Raw genomic sequence first — 22,120 nt, forward strand, 5'->3', positions numbered from 1 at the left:
AAAAAGGAAGATAAGATTTCTATTTATTACTTCTACATAGATAAATAATAAAAATCTTCCATTTTAAAAAAGTCTAAAATTTTATGAGCACATCATCCTTCGTCCATAAATATAGCCAAGTAAACACAATCAGTTGCAAGAAACAATTTTTACCACCCTTGAGAGAGAGAATGGCTAAGGAAATTTTGGGTTGGTCTAAACCTATTCCTCGTCTTGTCTATCTTATTCATCAACAACAAACAGTGCTTTCTTCTTACCCTTCATATTTTTTTTCATGTAAGAGAGAATTGCTACAACGGAGGGTGAAGAGAAAAGCCATGGCCTCTGTCAATCATGAAGCTATGGCGACTGTCAATCGTGAGAACCAATCTATTGGAGACGATAATTCTTCTGAAAAGCCAGTGACATACAAGGTGAATGCTCTTGTGAATGTGAGATATGACAGGACTGAAGATGTAAAGGAGATGATGCTTCATTTGTTTGATGCTTTTAGTAATTCTACTCAGTGGGCTTTGATTTTACAACTTCTTAGCACTGAAATTGATCCAAGTAAGCTGTTTACTTTTCTTATTTAATTAAGTTAAAAGTAAATTAATTAGTCCACTCAAGTTTAATTATATTTAAATCTTAGTCAAGTTGGACTAGATTAATTAAACTAAATTTAAATTTTTTATAATAAAAAGGTGGGATGTCTTATAAAAACCATGAACAGAAGGGAACTTTGAGAGTTCTTATTTATATATTAATTTTTGATGGGATAGAAGTCAATTGTTATCCTCTTCACAAGCATACATGCTCTTAAAGGGCAACTTAGATATGTTTAATTATATATTTATTATTAAACAGATTGGGATCTTGATCAAGTAATTCACATGTTATAATTCATGAGTTATAACATGTGAATTACTTTTTTTTTTTGCGGAGATCAGAAATTGATGTTCATAGGAAAATCAATATGCATATTACCAATGATGGAATCAAGATTTCAGTTGGGGGCAAAATTAAAATACAAGATTTGAAGCAAAATTAATTCATAAATATTAATCAACATTAACAAAAATAAATAGAAAATAATATAATAATCCATATGACCCTTCAACAGAACTTCACAATTGCATTTAATTCTTATTTTAATGTCTTAAGATAAGAATTAAACTCTATGACACTTAGTGTGCTCATTAAATAATAGATAAGATGAAGAGGCATGTAGATAGAAGAGTCGCGTTGAGAGTAAAAGATTGAGATTTAGTCAAATCATAAGCTTGAGTTTTAGGTGGCCTCATGATATTATGCCTCACAATTTTCCACATCATTATTCTAACAAATACTCCCTCCGTTCCAAATTATTAGTCATGTTTCGAAAACCTATTTTTTTAAGGGAATATCATTTTTTGTCTTGTCTCCTACGTAAAAAGATATAAGGGAATTGAGATTAGTTGCAAGACCCAAGTGCAATATCATGCAAATTCTAATTGAAAATTTTTATTGTGCAAATCTAAATTAGATAAGAGAATTTACTTTTGTAAAATCTATATCATGATAATCCTAATTGAAATTTAACCCATTCTATAAACATGATATAAGCATTAGCTGAAACTGAAAACTTTTTTCTAAAAATACTTAGATAAATATAAAAATTAATTAAAATAGTATAGTGGGACCTATGAATAGTACCAAAAAGTGTAGTGAGACTCATAAATAGTAAAAAAAATAAGCTGAATAGTAAAATAAGTGAACAAAAATAATCAATGCTAAATGCACACTTAATGTGCTCATTAAATTTGAGATAGGATGAAGATGAAGTGGTATTTAGATAGAAGAGTTGTGTTGAGAGTAAAAGATTGAGATTTATTAAAATAAAAAGCCTGACTTTTAGGTGGCCTCATAATATTATGCCACTAAATTTTGGATGCCTTACAAATTTTCACATCATTATTCTAATAAATACTCTCTCCATCTTAAATTGTTGGTAATGTTTCTAAAACTCAGCTTTTTAAGGGTACAATATTTTTTGTCTTGTCTCCTACATAAAAATGTATAAGGAAATTGAGATCAATTGCAATACCCAATTGCAATACCTCTCAATGGTTGTGAATGAGAGTTGAAAAAAAACAAATTTCATGCTCAAAAATTGAATAAAAATAGTGAGAAAAAGTAAAAATGTGAAAGTGGTAAAAAGCTTTTGTAAGTGGGGAAGAAGTGATTACATCAGGCTTGATTTTGATTTGTCAGGGGAGCAATTGCTCCCACCTTGGCTCCGCCTTTCTTGTTATAGAAGATCGCGCTTCAACACCTATGGTAATAAGCAGTATATATATAGATACATATATATATATATATATAGATATATATATCTATATATATGTGTGTGTCTATATCTATGTATCTATAGAAGCGGATATATATATATATATATATATATGTGTGTCTATATTTATGTATCTATATATCTATACATTGAACGTTTTTGCTAAAAATATTTTTTTTTTAAATGTCAATTAAACTACAAAATTCAGGTAGAAAGTAATTAAAATCTATATTGGATTGTGTAAACAAGATTAAATAAGCATATGATTCTCAAAAAAAAAGATTAAATAAGCATATTACTCAAGGGTTTCTTTGTATTCAAGAGATGATTATGCTGAGAATCCTATACCTAACATTTTTTTTTTTTTTTAATGATGAAGGGACGATGGCGCCAAAAAGGAGCAAGAAAACCATACTAGACTGCTCCAAAAACCTAACAATTGGTGCGCAGTCAGCTACTTTCAAAGTTCAGTTTGTGGTGGATTCAACTTTTGGGGTGCCAGGAGCGATCACTGTAGTTAACAGATATGAGAAGGAACTCTTCTTGGAAAGCGTCATTATTGAAGGGGTAGTTCGTTTTTCTTGCAACTCTTGGGTCCAACCAGAAAACACTATTGCACATAAAAGGATCTTTTTTTCTGACAAGGTAAACTTTTCTGACAAGGTAAACTTTCTCATTTATTGGTCTAAAAGCTATCTTAGAGCATCTCCATTAGATTAGGTAAATCTATTTTTTGGATAACAAACCTCAAAAATCAGCTCTAATAGATTCTCTAAATGCAAAACTTTTCCAAATTTTTTTTTAAGTTGTTATAGTGCTTCTCTAGGTATAGAAAACACTATAGCAACTTCAAATAAATTTTTCTCTTTAAAAAAACTTATACAACTCAATAAAAAACAATTCTTTCTCTCTCCTCTCACAACGGTTACAAACACAACAATCATTTCTCTTAAACATCTCTAAACTCAAGCATAATCAAAATACAAACTCAAAAACACAATCTTAAAATTAATCAAATCATAACTAAAAAAAAAAAAAGGAAAAAAAAAAAGACTGAAGTCATCTGACCCATTTGGGCTGCGTTGGGGAGGAAGATGAGCGGCAATGGAGCGAAAGACGTGGCTTGGCATAGCGAACACCGATTCTACGCCTGCCTGTGTCCTTCGATCAAGGGTGGAGCAAGCCTCTCGCTTGTTCTTTCTCTGTTTCTTATCACATAGAGAGGTAGAGAGTGTTCTAGAATCAAGTAGAAAAAGAAAAAGTAGAAGAGAGAGAGAGAGAGAGAGAGAGAGAGAGAGAGAGAGAGAGAGAGAGAGAGAGAGAGAGAGAGAGCTGAAGAAAGTGATCTGGAATCAAGTAGAAAAAGAAAGAGAAGGGAGGTAGAGTGAGTATACGTGTGTGGTGGAGAAAAAACAAGAGATAAAGAAAAAAAGAAAAAAAAAACATATGGATGAAATTGAAAGGAAAATTAATATAAAGAATAATAAATGACAATTAAAAAATGCTACCACAATATTTTCACAATAAATCTTAAGAAAGAAATTGTTATTAGCTAATCTTGGTGAGTAAAAAAATAATATCAGTGGTGGGTTCAAATTAGAACTAGTAACAACTTTTCACATAAGATTTTGTTGTGATTCTTGTGAAAGTATTGTAAAAAATGTTGTGGATATAATACTTCTCATTGAAAAGTATAGTTGTTAGGAATAAATATAGGAAGAATAAATGATGATTAAAAAAAGAATAAAGAATGAACGAAGAAATAATATTTAAATGAGATGGAAAATATGATAGAAAATCTGTTGAAAAATATATTTGAAAAAATAGGTAAGTAAAAGATAAATGTTATTGTTCACTGTACAAACAACACAAAAATTTAGATAAATTAAGACAAGGTTGTGTGTGTTTGTCAGTTAATGGTAGGACTCAGAGAAGCACGAATGAATGCGTATCAGGATAAACACCATTTTACAAATATGACAAGACTTTTTTCTGTAGAAAATATGTAGATTGTATTCATCCACATTTCATGTAAATATGTGGTTCGGTTTTAAGCTTATGTCCACGGGTGAGATGGAGGAAGAAAGTTTCACTAAGAAAATAAAGAGATTAAAAATGTAGCATAAAAGAACTATCACAAATTGCAAATCCCAAAAACACCCAAAAAAAACTCTCTTACCAAAAATGCCCGATAAGAGAAGCCTGAATTCCTCTTAACCAATGCCGCGGCTTGAAGTCTCTTTCTTGTTCAGCAATCTCTTACCGAAATAATTGCCGCATAACACAAAAAGAGAACTGCCTTTGCTAAATTTCTCATTAATTCTTTAAATTCTGGCGCATGGTCTTACGCAAAACAAATTCTCACGTAGAATAAAAGCAAGAGCTTATATAAGTGAAAGTAACTTTGCCATTTGATTATGTTTGAGCAGCCATATTTACCTTGGGAGACACCAGCAGGACTAAAGGAGCTAAGAGAAGAGGAACTACGACAACTGAGTGGTAATGGAAAAGGGCTTAGGGTATTTTCTGATAGAATATATGACTATGACATGTACAATGACCTAGGAAATCCAGATAAGGGAATTGAATATGCAAGGCCAACACTTGGAGGCGAAAAGAACCCACATCCTAGAAGATGTCGAACTGGACGTCCTCCTACGAATACTGGTGAGTCTGATTTAAAAAAGAAAAGCACTTACCCTATCTTAATGTTTTGGGCATGATCTTCAGCTCTACTAAATTAAGAATGAACTATATGATCAGTTCAAAAATGAGAGTCGCACAATGAAACCACAATTGTACCTGAAGTTATAGGGTTTCCTCTTTTCTTTTTTTGAGAACAAAGTTATAGTTTTTTGTGATACAACAAAAGCGACTTTCTAGTAGCTACTTTTCCTTAATAATTAAAAAAATTAATAATGTTATACAACTATTTTAGTATGATTATGGTATGTAACATAATTTTTGCAAAGTGAGATCCTTTGTTTTCCACGCTTTATAACTAATTTTAATTCTGGGTTGTACAGATATACTTGCGGAGTCGCCAGTGCAAGAGCCCATGCAAATATATGTGCCCAGAGATGACGCGATGGAAAGGTGTAAGAAAGAAGATTTTGAGGTAGGAAGGCAGAAGGGGATGCGCCGAAATTTTGTTCCATACTTAGCCTCCATTGCAGACAGAGATGCTTTTGAGAGGTTTTCTGACATCAATGGTCTCTATAAAAAGAGATCTTCGCTTGAAATGAAGTCTCCATTGGCAAAGATTGTTGAAAAAGTCCAAGACTACATTGAACCCTACAAATTTGACCCTCCAATGACCATCTCCAGTAAGCATCAATTTGATTCTTTCTTGTGTTTCTTCTACTTGGACATAATTAATGATTTCAAGATAATATATATATGGGGTTAGTTCTTACATAGAAAGCTTCGTTCTAAGCTTTTCTTCCCCAGATAACCCAGTTAAAAGTTGTCATATAAGAGAGGTAACACAACTTAAAATTCTTTTATGCACATTTATAAGTTTACATGGTACTAATATATTTGCAAAAAGTGTACATCACTTTTTATGTGTTTACGATATAGGTTTACATTGCTATTTCTTTTACAACCAATCTAATCTAGTGACACCTAAGGCTGTGTTTGTTTTGGATGTAAAAGGAATACAAAAAATATTTTATACCACAAGGATTGTTTGGATTGACTGAAAAATTCAGTCAAACAGAAAATGATTTTCGTTGACCATAAAATATCAACCCCTAAAGTGTAAAATAATTTACACTTCTATTTTACCTTTAAACCACTTACACCTCCATTTTCATCCTACCAGAGAGAGCACTCACCTAAACTCCAGCACGACTCCCGGCCCAAACCTTGCCATTGCTGTTACCTTAAGCTCGAAGGCGTTGCCTTCGTTTTTTGAACTCAAGGAAGCTCTTTCTCTTCTCTCTTCCTCTCTGATCTCTGATCTACAAACCAATCTCGTTGTCATCATCTCCTTCAGACCCACACACCGATCTCGTCGCCGTCAGACCCACCCGCTGATCTCATTGCCATTAGACCCACCCATTGATCTGTGCTCCTCTACCCCTCTCTCTCTCTCTCTCTCTCTCTCTCTCTCTTGGTGCTTATTTTTTATAAAGATTTAATTACTTTTTGTTGATTTGGTTTATATTTTTGAATTTCCTATTATAATAATTGTTTGGAAACTGAGAAAATGTGAGAGAATGCATTTTCTAGAAGATTTTCAGGAAGACAGCCAAACACTTTAAAATATTTTCCAAAACATTTTTTGTAATGTTACCAAACACCTAAACATATTTTTATTTTTGAAAATTATTTTCACTTGAAAATATTTTACACCCTGAAATCATTTTACATTGAGCAAAACACAACTTCAATCACAACATATTCCCTTAACAAGTTATGAAAAAAATTAAAAATTTATTCGTTCTTTTTAAGTTTTAAGGGCCCCTATCAATAATTATCGTTAACCAGTCAGTGCTCCCAAAAAAGCACATTTACAATTTGTGATGTTTTGAGCGCAGAAAGCCATCTAGGATAGAGGTAGTTCACAAATACGTATTGTACAGAAAGACAATTGGAATTGCTTCCTTCCTATTACTTTTGAAGAGTGCAATAGATAATTACTAAATTATAATACATCCTATAGATGGAAATATTTAAATTTCCGTTGCGATAATTGGGTGACCCAGGTAAGTGGTATTAGCTTTTGTATTGAGTATTACAATTTATTAATGGATTATTTCACACGAAAAATAAGAAAATTAAATTAGATATGTAACATAAAATTAGACAACAATTTAAATTTAATTTGAATTTTGACTATATTTCGACTTTAACACAATAGATATGATTTTTTTTTTTTTTTTTTTTTGAGAAATACTATATCCATGACATTTTCACAATATTTTCACCACAAATATTAAGTATTTCAATGGCAGATTTAAATTGGAACTAATAACAATTTACAATTTAACATTTGTTGTGAAAATATTGTAATTAAATGTGTCGGCTGTCGCTTCTTTTTATCTGCTGCTAAAGTTATTGACATATGTATTAGAAAAGAAGGATAAATATATCCATAAAAATTTTACTCAAAAAAATAAATAAATCCATAAATTAATTTTGAACTCAATGACATCTTAACAACTTATCTAACGAAGTTAGCTTCAATTTCAGTGGACGCGTCTTGCTGCTTACGAGATGATGAGTTTGGTCGGCAAGCACTTGCAGGCATAAACCCTCTAAGCGTAGAAAGGCTAAAGGTAAATATTGGATCAGCTTTCGTCATTATTACATTTCATTTTTGTCATTTAAAATATGTCTTTAGTTTTTCTCTCTTTTGGATTTTTATACCCGTGGCAAGCTCAAGGTCTAGGCCTAAGGCCTCCAAAATATTATAAAAGGGTTCTAAAACTACCAATCAACCAACACCCCAGGGCGGTAATAGAAATTTTTTTAGAGGTTGTTTAGAAACTTAAATTAAACAAAATTTAATTAAAAAAAAATTGAATATATCAAGTTTTCGAAAAAAAAAAAAAAAAAAAAAAACTTGTAAAATATTTGAAGTTTTACAATTTCCTTCTATATATTTTCATTATTAGTTGTCATTGTTTATTGTCAATGTAAGTAAGTATGACAATTTTATTTTCTTAAGTTTGTATAACATTTTATTTTTATACAGTTATCATTATCTATTTGTTATTGTTTTTATAAAACTATTTTAAACTAAATGACAAAACTCAAGCCACTTGTAGTGTATTAATTATTGACTTATACAGCCACACGTATCCATACATAAATACTGCACTAAGTATCTACTTAACCAATCAAATTCTTAAATGAGCTAAATCTCATCTCATTTTCTTCTCTATATGAACATCTCAATATTTTTGACATTAAGAGTAAATAGTGAGTATTTGTGAATTCTGAGTATTTTTTTTTTAAATTTTATTATAAGTTTATATTATACATATGCATGTGAGTGTGTGTCTGATATGTGCGTTGTTAATATATTTATATATATATATATATTGCTATAATGTTATTTGTTTGAATAGTGATGTATGTAAATGTGTGCATGTACAATATAAATATAATATAACTTTATAATAATTAGAAAATACAAAAGGTTTGTACATATGTGTGCATTGTTATCATTTTATAATAAAGTTAGAGAATTAAGTAAAAAATATTAAAGTTAGTCTGTAATTAGGGTGTGTAAAAATATTTTTAATTGTAAATATGTATATATATATATATATATATGAGTCGGGGGAATGAACCCCCTGAATTACATCTAGTGCCGCTCTCGCCCCTGTCCCTCTCCCTGAACATATTAAAAAGTCTCAAAAGTTGTAGGATAATTAAAATTAGGGGTGTGCAAAAAACCGACGAACCGAACAAACCGACCGAAACCGACCGAACTGTTGCTAAATTTTCGGTTCGGTTTCGGTTCAGTTCGGTTTCGGTTTCATTTTTTAAAAACCGAAATTTTCGGTTTCAGTTTCGGTGTTGGATTTTTTCACCCGAAACCGAACCGAACAAACCGAATATATATATATTTATGTAATATTAATACATAACTGATCAGTGGCCTTAATGGTATGCTCCTTATGATTTAGCTAACTGATCCCAGGTTCGAGCCTTCGCGCGGAACGTTTGTATTTTTTGCTATTTAATTTTTTAAAACCCTAGTAGTAGCATAAATACCGAAATACCCCTGTTTAATCTTCCCTTTTCTTCAGCTTCTCTTTTCTTTCTTCAGCCGCCGCTCTCCCCATTTTTTTCTCTCAATTTTTTCTCTGTTTGTCTCTTCCTTTCTCGTTTCAATTTTTTCTCTCTACCCTTCGTTCCTTCCCCAATTTTCTCTCTGGTCTCTGCCCTTCTCAGTCCAGCCGCCTCATTCTTTTCTTTTCTTTTCGTTCTCTGAGTCCCATGGACCATGGCCATGCCTTTCTCTTCTCTCTAAGTCACATGTCTCTGTTCTTTCTTCAATTCACTACAGAGACATGGTGGTAGACTCAAGCATGGTGGTAGGCTCCTGCTATGGTGCAACAATGGTAAAGTTCTGTCTGGACCCTTTTGCTAAATCAAAATATTTTCAATTTTTTGTTGGAATCTGTATGTAATATTGTAAATTGTTGAACAAATATTGTTGGAAATTTTTCTTTCTCTGTCGTTCTGATTTGTTCAACAGCTCTCTCTCTGTTACTCTATTTGTTTTTTTTATGTGATTAAATTTAGGGTTTTGAAAATCTCAATAACCCTCTCTTTGGAAAACCGAAAACCGACCGAAACCGACTGAAACCGATATACACCGAAACCGATGGTTTTCCAGCCATTTCAGTCGGTTTCGGTTGAGAATTTCACAAACCGAAATATTCGGTTTCGGTTGGCCATACCTATACAAACCGACCGAAACCGAACCGAGCACACCCCTAATTAAAATTATCTAAAAGAAAAAAGTATATATAAAGTGGGTCCTATCAAATATATATAGGAAACCACTTTTATATAAGAAAAAAATAATAATTATCATCCCCCCCTCTCTCTCTCTCTCTCTCTCTCTCTCTCTCTCTCTCTCTCTCTCTCTCTCTCTCTCTATATATATATATATATATATATATGTAAAAGTCATTTTTACATGTTCTTTCCTCACCTCTAATTAAGGAGGCCCTAAAAAAAAAGGGATCAATAGAAATCCAATCCAATTGAAGCCCTTAAATTAATTTTCACCAATAGAAAATTGTTTATCAATGTTTTGATTAAGTGAATGAAGTGAGCTATAAGCAATTGTAAAAAGAGGTATTAATAAAACGTAAGTCCAAAATGGTCATCAATGGGCTGGGTTGGACATCCCGGCCCATGGGCTGGGTACGTATAGTGGGCTATTAACTAGCAAATGAGCCAGGTTAGGCTAAGTCGAAAGAGAAAATCTCAGCCCATGGGTAGTGCCCATTTTGTCTTTAGTGGGTTGGGCCTAATGAACTACCCATGGGCTTATATTATCATCTTATTTTATTATTTTTTTAATGAAAAAATTATTTTTTTATAAGGGAATTATCAATTTATTTTTTTAAGGAAAGAATCAAATAATTAAATACTTAATTATAATTTTTTATGGTAAAATCTATTTAATTTTTTGTTTTGTTCATGGAAAACTATTTAATTTTTTTTATAATGCTTTAAATGGTTTTTTATTATTATCTTTAATAAAAAAAAAATTTCAAATGGTTAATTCAAAGTTGCTAGACTACTAGAAAATTATATATTTAGTAAACTAAGTTTAACACAACCACTTTAATTATCTTAGTGGTTTCGGGAGTTTTCTTAAGTAAATCTTTTATAATATCTCAAGATCAATCCTTCACACTCCTATATATTTTTGTTATGAATTCTCAGTTATTAGGTTAGGCCATTGGTTGGGCCAATGGGTTGGGTTACTGAGTTAGCCCATTGGGCACCCATGGGCATAAAAATTAGCCCACGGCCTGATTGATTGGGCTAGTGGGCTACCCATGGGCCTTAATAACAATAGGCCGGATGCCCGTTAACCCCATGGGCCATCGGGCTACTAGGTCGGGTAGTAGGCAATGAGCTATTTGGTGACCCATTTTTGCATCTCAAAAAAAAAAAAAAAAAAGGTTTTTTAACCTATAAACATTATCGCCTATTCGCCCAAGACCCAATTTGTAATTGAGCTCCTGTTTATACGCTTCTCTACTAATAAAATCAATAATCCAACTATTAACACATATGAAAAAAGAGATTAAATTCAATAAGAATGTGATGTAAAACTCAAGTCATCCAATCCCAACATGCCATATCATTATGTTACATATTAAATAATAGGCATAATCACATTCAATCAATTCTAATACCCATTTACCACCACACACCCTTGGTGTGATGGTCACTTCACAAGTATAAGTGCTTGAGGAGTGTGGGGGACAAGGGACAGGGTTCAAGTCTCCAAGAGAGAGTTTCACACACATATACACTTAAATTAGGCTAGAGTAGAATTCTATCTTGTAAAAAATAAAAAAATAAAAAAAAAATTCTAGTACCCATTTGAAAATCTAACTTAATTGTGAGTTTATTAAGATATTATTATGTGTAGTAGGATGATTTGAGTTTTAAGTAAAAACCTGATATAACAATCTCTTATTGGAAGGTGTAAAACATGGATTTTATCTCCAATCTTTACCAAATTTGAACTCATGAAAAAAAAAAATGCAAAACTATAAAGTAATTAACGAAGACTTTTTTTACTCTGACAAACAGGTTTTTCCACCTACAAGCAAATTGGATCCCTCAATCTATGGTCCCCAGGATTCAGCACTCAAAGAAGAGCATATTATAGGTCATCTAAATGGATTATCAATACAGCAGGTATGGCACAGAAATCATCTTTCTTTCTTGACACAACAAGATCCTGTTTTCTGGCTTGTTTCTAAGTGTACATTTTGGAGAGTTTATTTTCTAGACTTTCTAGCTTGCCATGCATAATCAACCAAAGAAATTAGATAGCCAGATAAAGTACTGATTTATTATAATGTGTTATTGGAACCCGCATTTATTCCATTGCACTAATTTTTTCCAAGGAATTTATGTGGTTCACTCTCTCCCTCCACAGATATGGACACGATCGATCAACTATATGCGTAATTTTTTATTAATGTTTCCTCGCTCAATATTTTCTTTATTGGTTCAATATATTCAAAATCAGACTGTTTGGATTACACAAACTGAATTTCGTTTTAATTGAATGTTGTTTAGTGTTTGACCAAATGTTTTACAAATAAAATGGTTATAGACAAGGTAATGAAATGTTATATACTGAATCTCTAATAATCTTTATATTTTATAAATATGGAGAATATAAGTAAACAATGTAATATATGATCAACCATTTACATTGTTTGACTCATTTTAGTGACATATATAATTTGGCAAATGATGCCACACAAAAGTTTTAGCCTTGTGCAGATAAAGCAAAAACACTTATATAATTGAAATTAATTATCCAAATATAAGCGATCGTGTAATATAATCAAAATTTATTTTAAACTATTATAACGCATAATAAGTATATATTATAAATAAACCATACATACTTTCTTATTAACCCTTTCAAAATGAACTAATAGCGTACCCACACATCATCTGGATATCGGTTAGTTATTATTGAAAATTAATTTCAACAAAATTGTTGAAATGACTTTTTTTTTTCTTTTTTTGAGAAGAATTGTTAAAATGACTTTGGTTGGTTTATTGATATTAATGAATATCTAGTATTATATCATTACGATGAACGAATTGATAGCTAAATTATGGTTATGTTAATATATGATTTAAAAAGTAACTTTTTTAAAAATTATTTTTAGAAACTATGGTTGGTAGTCGAAATTTTTGAGAATACATTTTAAAACTTCTTAAAATAATAGAGTGCAAAATGTGTTAGTAATTCTAATATACTTATTGTAGGGTCACGTTCCGCGACGAACCGCAGTAATGTTGGGTTCGCACGTGAATGGGCCCAAACAATATCATTTGTAGAGAGTAGATTCGAAAGGCTAGGCCTTAGTTACCCAGCGGTGGTTTTCGTGGTGTTCATATGTGATTAAAGTGCCTTCCCCCTTGGAGTCTTTCCTCTGGAGGTGGACTGGAAGCCCTTCCTTTTTGGCCAGTCTTCCCAGCCCCCTTCTCTAGGTTACTTATTTTTTCTTTTATACTAGCCTGCATTCACTTTCCTTCGTCCACGTGTAGGGTCAACCTTTCCAACACTGATACTTGTCCCGTCAATCCAAGACAAAAGTCGTAGGGAGTGGTTGATAAAGCTAAAGCATACGGCTCTGTTAGGTGCAGAGCTAGGTATGAGGAAGGTAGTAAGGGCAGTCTTTCTTGGATATTTTAGATTTTCTTTCAAGTTTGTCCCTATACCATTTTTGCCCTTCTTCTTGGTGGAGCTTTGGGTCAGCCGAGGACTGTACTGTCCTCGGCTGCTTCTCCGGGCTAATTTGTGCTTCACATTATTGAGTTTGGATTGTAACCCTCTTCGGCTTGGGCCTTAGGGCTCTCCATGAATAAATGGGCTCGGCCCATAAATCGTTGGGCCCCACAATAGCCCCTCAAAACCCTGCTGTCCGACTTCCTAGTTGGAGAGGGGGGTTTTGATAATATCGAGCCTTTATTATAGCTCATTTAATTCAGCCCTTGACTGACGCTGGCAACTCTTCACCTGCCCAGGGAATGTACCGGTCTACAAGATATTCCCCTTGATTTGCGCACGATGCGTTTATGCCGTTTGGTTATCTGAAGCGCGCCTTTAATATCTTCCCTTTACGAGACCTCCCAGGTTCAACGGTTTTTGATGACGTGAGGGAATGAAACGGGCGTATTCATGTTTGCAGATTTCCTTGGAGATCTGAACTCATTAAGTACTCTTTTCTTCGTCCCCTATATAAAGAGAAGAAACAAGAATTGTTTCTCCCACAGATGAATTCCTTTAATCCCACCAAAATTTGAAACCCTTAGATTCCTTCCGGAGTTTACTCTTATTCTCCGGTTATACCTTAACCTGAAACACACTCACCGTAGTAATAAGCAATGAAAAAACTATTCCCCTCCCAGAAACACCATGTTCTAACGAAACTCGAAATGGCTCGATCAGGGCAAGGATGGCGGAGACTCAAGATTTGTCTCGCCTTTCTTTCAGCCAAAATCCGAAGCAGGGACTCGTCACGTCACATTTTTGGCGTGACTGAGCCGAGGACACACATCGTCAGTACTACCCGCTCTCTCATGAGCATATCTAATATGACGCCAGTGTGTTAGGAGTCAGGACTGGGGTAGGGACTAAGTGCCCCTGCTTCTTCCTCTCTTCGTTCACTGGCGCCTCCTTCCGCCTCTCTTTCTTCCTTCTCATCTTTTCCCTCTTCTTCTCCTCCTTCTTTTACTCATGTCCTCCATCTTCTTCATTCATCTCCTTCATCTTCCTCATTCATCTCCTCCATCCTCTTCTTCCTTGTCCTTCATTTTCTTCTTCCTTCTCCTTCAACTTTTCTAAAGAAAGTTCTTCTCTCAATATGAGCAATACTGAGGCAGAGATTGGAGAGACTTTGAAGACGAGTTTAAAAGACACCTGACTGTTTACTTATCTGTATTGCGAATATTATTGTTGCTTCGGCAGTTTACCTTTTGTATAGGCTTGTTTAAGCCCCTCTTTGTATGTTGTAATAATTTTCCATATTAATAAAAATTGTTGTTATTTTACTTCGCATGTTCTGTTTCTATGTTTTTACAAGTTTACAAGCGCTGCTCGGCACAATAATATAGCATTTGAATCAATGACAACTAAGGCCGAAATACTTGCTAATAAAAAGATGTCACCATAACTTTAATAGCATTATTTGACACAGCAATGCCTAACTGTGAATAACGATACTTACCCAAAACAATGCCGACATTAGAACTGGATGCTCTATGCGGTGTAGGATATAATCATCCGAAGACATATTTCCCGCAAGAATGAACAACCCCCGTAGGCTACCAAATAGTGGGGTGTCTCGCCATCATCCTAACACTTTTATCGGCCTCAACATTTTAAAGTATTTGAGCCGAGGGCTTTCCCCATTTGAGTAGTGGGCGTCCCAATAGGTTTGAGTCCGAGGACTTCACAACGCCTTGGTTCTGTCCAAAACCTAGTTTTGTCACCCAGGTAGTTGGTTTCCCTATAGGCTTGAGTCCGAGGACTTCACAACGCCTTGGTTCTATCCAAAACCTAGTTTTGTCACCTAGGTAGTTGGTTTCCCCATAGGCTTGAGTCCGAAGGCTGTAGTTCAATTTCTCCCTTTCCTCAGGTATTTCGCGAGGTGCCGAGCAGGAGGTTGTCCTCGGCAACGGTTATTCCTCGGCGTGGGCCATTGTCCCTGGGCCCCTATGCAGAACGGGCCTGGGCCGCGAATTCACTAGGCCCACAACTTAAAGGGTATTTATGTAGTTTTTGGTCACGCAGTACTTTTTGGCGTCCCAATGTTCGAGGTGCACCTTCTCGAGACTCCTTTAATCCCATGGTTGCAGGTGGCATTGGAGATTGAGCCAGAGCCATCTTGTCTGTAGCGTTCCTTGGGACGCTGCGTGAATTAAATGCCACCACCTTATCTCTTTAAATAAATAGGAGAGAAAGTTGCTTCACCTACGCACCAATTCTTCAGTTTCCTCCCAAATCACAACTCCCATATCCAGTGCTATCCCCCCTTAGCATAACATGTTTGAGGCGAGGGTTGGGGAGAAGAAACTCTCTCCGCCACAGAGGCGCCGTGTCCTCCTAAGACTTAGAATAGTGAGGTACGGGCAAAGGAAGCATAAATTTAAGAGAATACTCCACTTTGACAGAGGGGAAAGGGTGTTTCTCCCTCTTCTAGTCAAAATCCGAAGCAGGTTCTGTTCATGCCAGGATTTTGGTGTGTCAGAAGAAAGATTCTCCGCCATCAGCGTCTCTGCCTTGTCGCAGGCAAATTTTTGGTGAAGGTTTCTCAACTTCCGGCTCCCTGCACCTTTCCTTCAGCGGTGTAAGGCTCAAGTTGGGTTTCTTTTGCTGCCTGAGTTATGAGCATATAAAGACATTGAGGAAGAACAAGGTCTTGGAGCAGTAGCCAACCTCTCCTCTGATCCACTTCCTCGGCTTTATCTTATTTTCTTGTATCTTTCTTTCTTTTTGGTTATGTGGTTAGCTTTAGAAGCCAACCTCTCGTCTGTACTGCCTCTTCTGCTTTGTTTTATTCTCTTGTATCTTCCTTTCCAATTATGTAGTGAGCTCTGACATAAGCTGATTCCAGCTTTTCATTGTACGCTGTACTGTTTCTTTGTTTTAGTGAAAATGGAAACTTACTTACTTGTTTTGAATACTGTTCTTTTGGCAACACCACTTTGTGAATGGGTGTGCTCCATGTGTTTGTTTCTTCTCGGTGATATTTAAAGCAAGAACCCGTGAAATACAATCCAACTAATTCTAATTTGCCGACACTACCAGGCATAATAATAACAATTCATAGTAAGTTGAACTTAGGAAACTAACCGAGATAATGGTTGAATGTTCTGTAATAAGTGTGAGAATACTGCCTGAGAACGACAAATTCTAAATAATTCATCCAAGGGGATGACCGAGCATTGAATGACTTCGCTTATGCTTTTGGAAACATGTTGCTCCATTCCGTACTAGTCCCTTTGGTGTTGAGGATCCGAGGGCAAACTAGAGAATCCATGTAGTTCCGGAATTAACCCAATTGTTAATGGAGAGTTTTCCTCGGGGAGATTCTAAGGTCCACGTAACGTAGTTTTTCCTTTTAAATAGTTGGTTTCCCCAGAGGCTTGGGTCCGAAAACCATACAAGGCCTTGGTTCTGCCCAAAACTTGTATTGTCTTTGTAAGCAGTTGGTTTCCCCAGAGGCTTGGGTCCGAGGACCACACAAGGCCTTGGTTCTGTCCAAAACTTGTGTTCTCTTTGTAAGTAGTTGGTTTCCCCAGAGGCTTGAGTCCGAGGACCATACAAGGCCTTGGTTCTGTCCAAAACTTGTATTTTTCTTGTAAGTAGTTGGTTTCCCCAGAGGCTTAGGTCCGAGGACCATACAAGGCCTTGGTTCTGTCCAAAACTTGTATTTTTCTTATAAGTAGTTGGTTTCCCCAGAAGCTTGGGTCTGAGGACCATACAAGGCCTTGGTTCTGTCCAAAACTTATATTCTCTTTTTAAGTAGTTGGTTTCCCCAGAGGCCTGGGTCCGAGGACCATACAAGACCTTGGTTCTGTCCAAAACTTGTATTCTCTTTTTAAGTAGTTGGTTTCCCCAGAGGTTTGGGTCCGAGGACCATACAAGGCCTTGATTCTGTCTAAAACTTGTATTTTTCTTGTAAGTAGTTGGTTTCCCCAGAGGCTTGGGTCCGAGGACCATACAAGGCCTTGGTTCTGTCCAAAACTTGTATTTTTCTTGTAAGTAGTTGGTTTCCCCAGAGGCTTGGGTCCGAGGACCATACAAGGCCTTGATTCTGTCCAAAACTTGTATTTTTCTTGTAAGTAGTTGGTTTCCCCAGAGGTTTGGGTCCGAGAACCATACAAGGCCTTGGTTCTGTCAAAAACTTATATTCTCTTTTTAAGTAGTTGGTTTCCCCAGAGGCTTGGGTCCGAGGACCATACAAGGCCTTGGTTCTGTCCAAAACTTGTATTTTTCTTGTAAGTAGTTGGTTTCCCCAAAGGCTTGGGTCCGAGGACCATACAAGGCCTTGGTTCTGTCCAAAACTTGTATTCTCTTTATAAGTAGTTGGTTTCCCCAGAAGCTTGGGTCCGAGGACCATACAAGGCCTTGGTTCTGTCCAAAACTTGTATTTTTCTTGTAAGTAGTTGGTTTCCCCAGAGGCTTGGGTCCGAGGACCATACAAGGCCTTGGTTCTGTCCAAAACTTGTATTTTTCTTGTAAGTAGTTGGTTTCCCCAGAGGCTTGGGTCCGAGGACCATACAAGGCCTTGGTTGTGTCCAAAACTTATATTCTCTTTTTAAGTAGTTGGTTTCTCCAGAGGCTTGGGTCCGAGGACCATACAAGGCCTTGGTTCTGTCCAAAACTTGTATTTTTCTTGTAAGTAGTTGGTTTCCCCAGAGGCTTGGGTCCGAGGACCATACAAGGCCTTGGTTCTGTCCAAAACTTGTATTCTCTTTGTAAGTAGTTGGTTTCCCCAAAGGCTTGAGTCCGAGGACCATACAAGGCCTTGGTTTTGTCCAAAACTTGTATTCCGTTTCTTAATTTACCTACTTCCTAAAGGTTAGCTCCTCGAATAAGGTGGGGGAAGCTAACTTGATGTTTAAAGCCCCTAGACTTGCTATGCCATTGGCACTACAAGGCGTAGCCCCTAGTGGGAACTTGTGTCGGAACAACAACAACGTGTTGCCGGTCGTAAAGGCATCCTCGTAGACCCTTGTTCGATAGAAGCTCAACTCCACCGCCGCTCGAGCTAACGCGCAAGCCTTCCCCACAGACGGCGCCAATTGTAGGGTCACGTTTCGCGACGAACCGCAGTAGTGTTGGGTTCGCACGTGAATGGGCCCAAACAATATCATTTGTAGAGAGTGGATTCGAAAGGCTAGGCTTTAGTTACCCAGCGGTGGTTTTCGTGGTGTTCATATGTGATTAAAGTGCCTTCCCCCTTGGAGTCTTTCCCCTGGAGGTGGACTGGAAGCCCTTCCTTTTTGGCCAGTCTTCCCAGCCCCCTTCTCTAGGTTACTTATTTTTTCTTTTATACTAGCCTGCATTCACTTTCCTTCGTCCACGTGTAGGGTCAACCTTTCCAACACTGATACTTGTCCCGTCAGTCCAAGACAAAAGTCGTAGGGAGTGGTTGATAAAGCTAAAGCATACGGCTCTGTTAGGTGCAGAGCTAGGTATGGGGAAGGTAGTAAGGGCAGCCTTTCCTGGATATTTTAGATTTTCTTTCAAGTTTGTCCCTATACCATTTTTGCCCTTCTTCTTGGTGGAGCTTTGGGTCAGCCGAGGACTGTACTGTCCTCGGCTGCTTCTCCGGGCTAATTTGTGCTTCACGTTATTGAGTTTGGATTGTAACCCTCTTCGGCTTGGGCCTTAGGGCTCCCCATGAATAAATGGGCTCGGCCCATAAATCGTTGGGCCCCACACTTATTATATGACAAATGTATATAGGGGAACAAACAGCAAGAAAATGAAAATATAAAAACTAACAAAAATAAGAGAACATCATTTGATGTAGTTATAGAACAAGACTTTTTCATCATATAATTTATGATTTTATAATTTTTTTTTTTGAAAAATATGAGGATAGTTTAATTAAATACAAGCAATGTGTTCTTAGTTTTGAAAGGTCAACAATTTACTTTGAAATATATTTATAAAATATTTAAAGTAGTATTCATAGCTTTCATCTTTGGTAATTATTCTTTTGGGAATCTTATATTAATATCTCATTTAACTTCTTTTTTTGCCAGGCATTAGAAGAGAACAGGTTGTACATTATAGACTACCATGACAAGATCCTTCCATTTCTCAACCAAGTAAACTGTTTTGATGACCGAAAAGCCTATGCTACACGTACAATATTTTTCTTGACACCAATTGGAACTCTGAAGCCTATTGTGATCGAGCTCAGTCTTCCACCAGTGGATCCAAATTCCCCTGCTAAGCAAGTCCTAACATCCCCAGTGGATGCTACCACAACTTGGATGTGGCAGCTTGCCAAAGCCCATGTTTGCTCCAATGACTGTGGTGTTCATCAACTTGTTCATCATTGGTATGTATATTTTTCTCCTACCGGAATAGAATAGGATTCTCTTTATTTGAAATAAGATGCTGTATTTCATGGTTCAATTTTAGTTTCTGGTATCCAAGAGTGGATATAGCATCTCATCATTAAAATTTTAATTGTTTTTATAATTCAATAGTCAAGTCAGGAGAATTTAAAACCTTGATATTTCTATTAAAAACACGAGAAGAAACTAACTAATTAAGCTATAAGACTTTTGACAATATACACCATTTAATTTGAATACCACATTTTTATGTTGTTTTTATGTTCATAAGTTAACAATTATACATTTCAAAAAATTTATACATACCATTTCAATCTAAAATAAGCCAAGTTGCCTCGGTAAAGTCTGTTTGTGACAACATTTTCTATTTAGCTTTTTGACTCATTTGTTTATGTATAACTCTTAAAAGCCTCATTTATAGTTGTACTTCAACTAACTTTCAACATACAAGTAATAAGAAAAAGCGCGATGCATGGGTTGATGAATTTTAGTTAAAACTTAAAAGAAGGGCGATGGGATTTGTTAAAACTAGTCTTTTAAATTCAAAAATTAACATAGCTTATTCTATGATCTATGTCATCAAGTAAGAAAAATGGTCAACATAAGCCTTTTAACCAAGTTTTGACAATGATTGAGCAGGTTGCGCACCCATGCATGCATGGAGCCATTTATAATTTCCGCTCACCGTCAGCTAAGTGTGATGCACCCAATATACAAACTTCTCCATCCTCATATGCGATACACATTGAACATTAACGCATTGGCCCGTCAATATCTCATCAATGCTGAAGGGATCATCGAGAATGACTTCACTACTGGTAAGCATTCCATGCTCATTAGCTCCGCTGCTTACAAGGATTGGTGGCGTTTCGATTTAGAGGGCCTTCCCGAAGATCTCATTAGAAGGTATGCCAACATGTGTGTCAAATTCTTCAAACGCATATAGCTACTGAAGAATTTATATAATGTTTCTTCTAAAATTATTGTTGTTGACAGAAATCATTTTATTTTTTAACTTGTTTTATTATTATTATTATTATTAAATCAATTTCAATTAGATAATAAAGTTTTTTTTTGGAAAGTACTGTTACTGTATGAGACTGAAAGTTCTATTCCAAAGATAAGTGGATTTTCATTTGGATTTCATTTTCACGTAGGGGTTTGGCAACACGAGATCCGACCCAGCCCCATGGGCTACGACTTTTCATTGAAGACTATCCTTACGCAAATGATGGGCTCCTGATATGGTCCGCCATTGAAGAATTGGTTCGGACCTACGTAAACTACTACTATAAAGACCCAAGCATGGTTTGTTCTGACTCAGAGCTCCAAGCTTGGTACTACGAGTCTATCAATCTAGGCCATGAAGATTTGAAAAATGCTAGCTGGTGGCCTAGACTCTATAGTCCAGAAGATCTTAGCTCTATACTCACCACTTTAATCTGGCTTGCCTCGGCTCAACATGCTGCACTGAACTATGGGCAGTACCCATATGGAGGACACATCCCAATTCGTCCACCACTTATGAGGAAACTAGTGCCAAAGGAGGATGATCCAGATTACGCAAAATTTGTGGCTGATCCAGAGAAATATTTCCTATCAGCATTGCCAAGTCGGTTTCAATCAACAAGGTTTATGGCTGTGATTGATATACTGTCAACACACTCAATTGATGAGGAGTATCTTGGAGAACGAAAAGACTTGTCAACTTGGTCAGGGGACGGTGAGATCCTAGAGGCATTCTATAGATTTTCAATGGAGATGAAAAGGATTGAGAAGGAGATTGAAAAGAGAAATGTTGATCCAAATCTAAGGAATAGACATGGGGCTGGTACTACAGCGTATGAGCTGCTTATACCAAGCTCACGTCATGGGGTTACTTGTAGAGGGGTGCCTAATAGTATAACAATTTAGGGATATAATAATGGAGAATAACCCATCTCTGTTGTTTCACATTTTTAACAACTTTGTCTTCTCTATAAGCATAAGGAGATAAAATGATAAATGAAAGGATAAACTAAAACAAATTAAGTTTGATATTCTTATTTAGCAAAATAAATAAAACAAAGTGGGAGATGGGTTTTCAATTCATGTAATAGTTTTATTTTATTTTAATATGTTACAGCTTTTCCAATGTATGCATTTATTTACAGAAAATATACACACAAAAGAAATTCATATTCTAAATATATAATTATGTGTAACTATGTAATTCACTCCTTAATGGAGAATTAGGATTTGCATGATCCTTCCTATCATCAACAGTTCCTTGATCATTGCTAGGATCATTATATAGTTCCTTGATCCTCATCGCTTCTTTAATTTTTTTCAAGAAGTAATTCATTTATCCTTGGTGTGATCTTTATCATTGCTAACACACCCCCACATGACTTCGGTCATGAACTATGAGCTTGGATTTGAGAAGCTTGACTCGATAATTGGTGAGGCCCTTGGTGAACACATCAT

General features: G+C 35.7%; 1 protein-coding gene across 1 annotated transcript; it reads left to right on the forward strand.

Moving 5' to 3' along the window:
• The first annotated feature begins 296 nt into the window (after positions 1-296).
• On the forward strand, positions 297-21,568 carry LOC126725973 (linoleate 13S-lipoxygenase 3-1, chloroplastic-like). Its single transcript, XM_050431041.1, has 9 exons — positions 297-549; positions 2,688-2,953; positions 4,738-4,975; positions 5,335-5,634; positions 7,508-7,593; positions 11,615-11,722; positions 19,334-19,635; positions 20,294-20,560; positions 20,812-21,568. Exons 1-9 carry the CDS (start codon positions 318-320, stop codon positions 21,566-21,568), a joined length of 2,556 nt encoding a protein of 851 aa, XP_050286998.1. The 5' UTR covers positions 297-317.
• Positions 21,569-22,120: the final 552 nt, after the last annotated feature.

The sequence above is a fragment of the Quercus robur genome, chromosome 5 (assembly GCF_932294415.1).
Source record: "Quercus robur chromosome 5, dhQueRobu3.1, whole genome shotgun sequence".
Lineage (NCBI taxonomy): Eukaryota > Viridiplantae > Streptophyta > Magnoliopsida > Fagales > Fagaceae > Quercus > Quercus robur.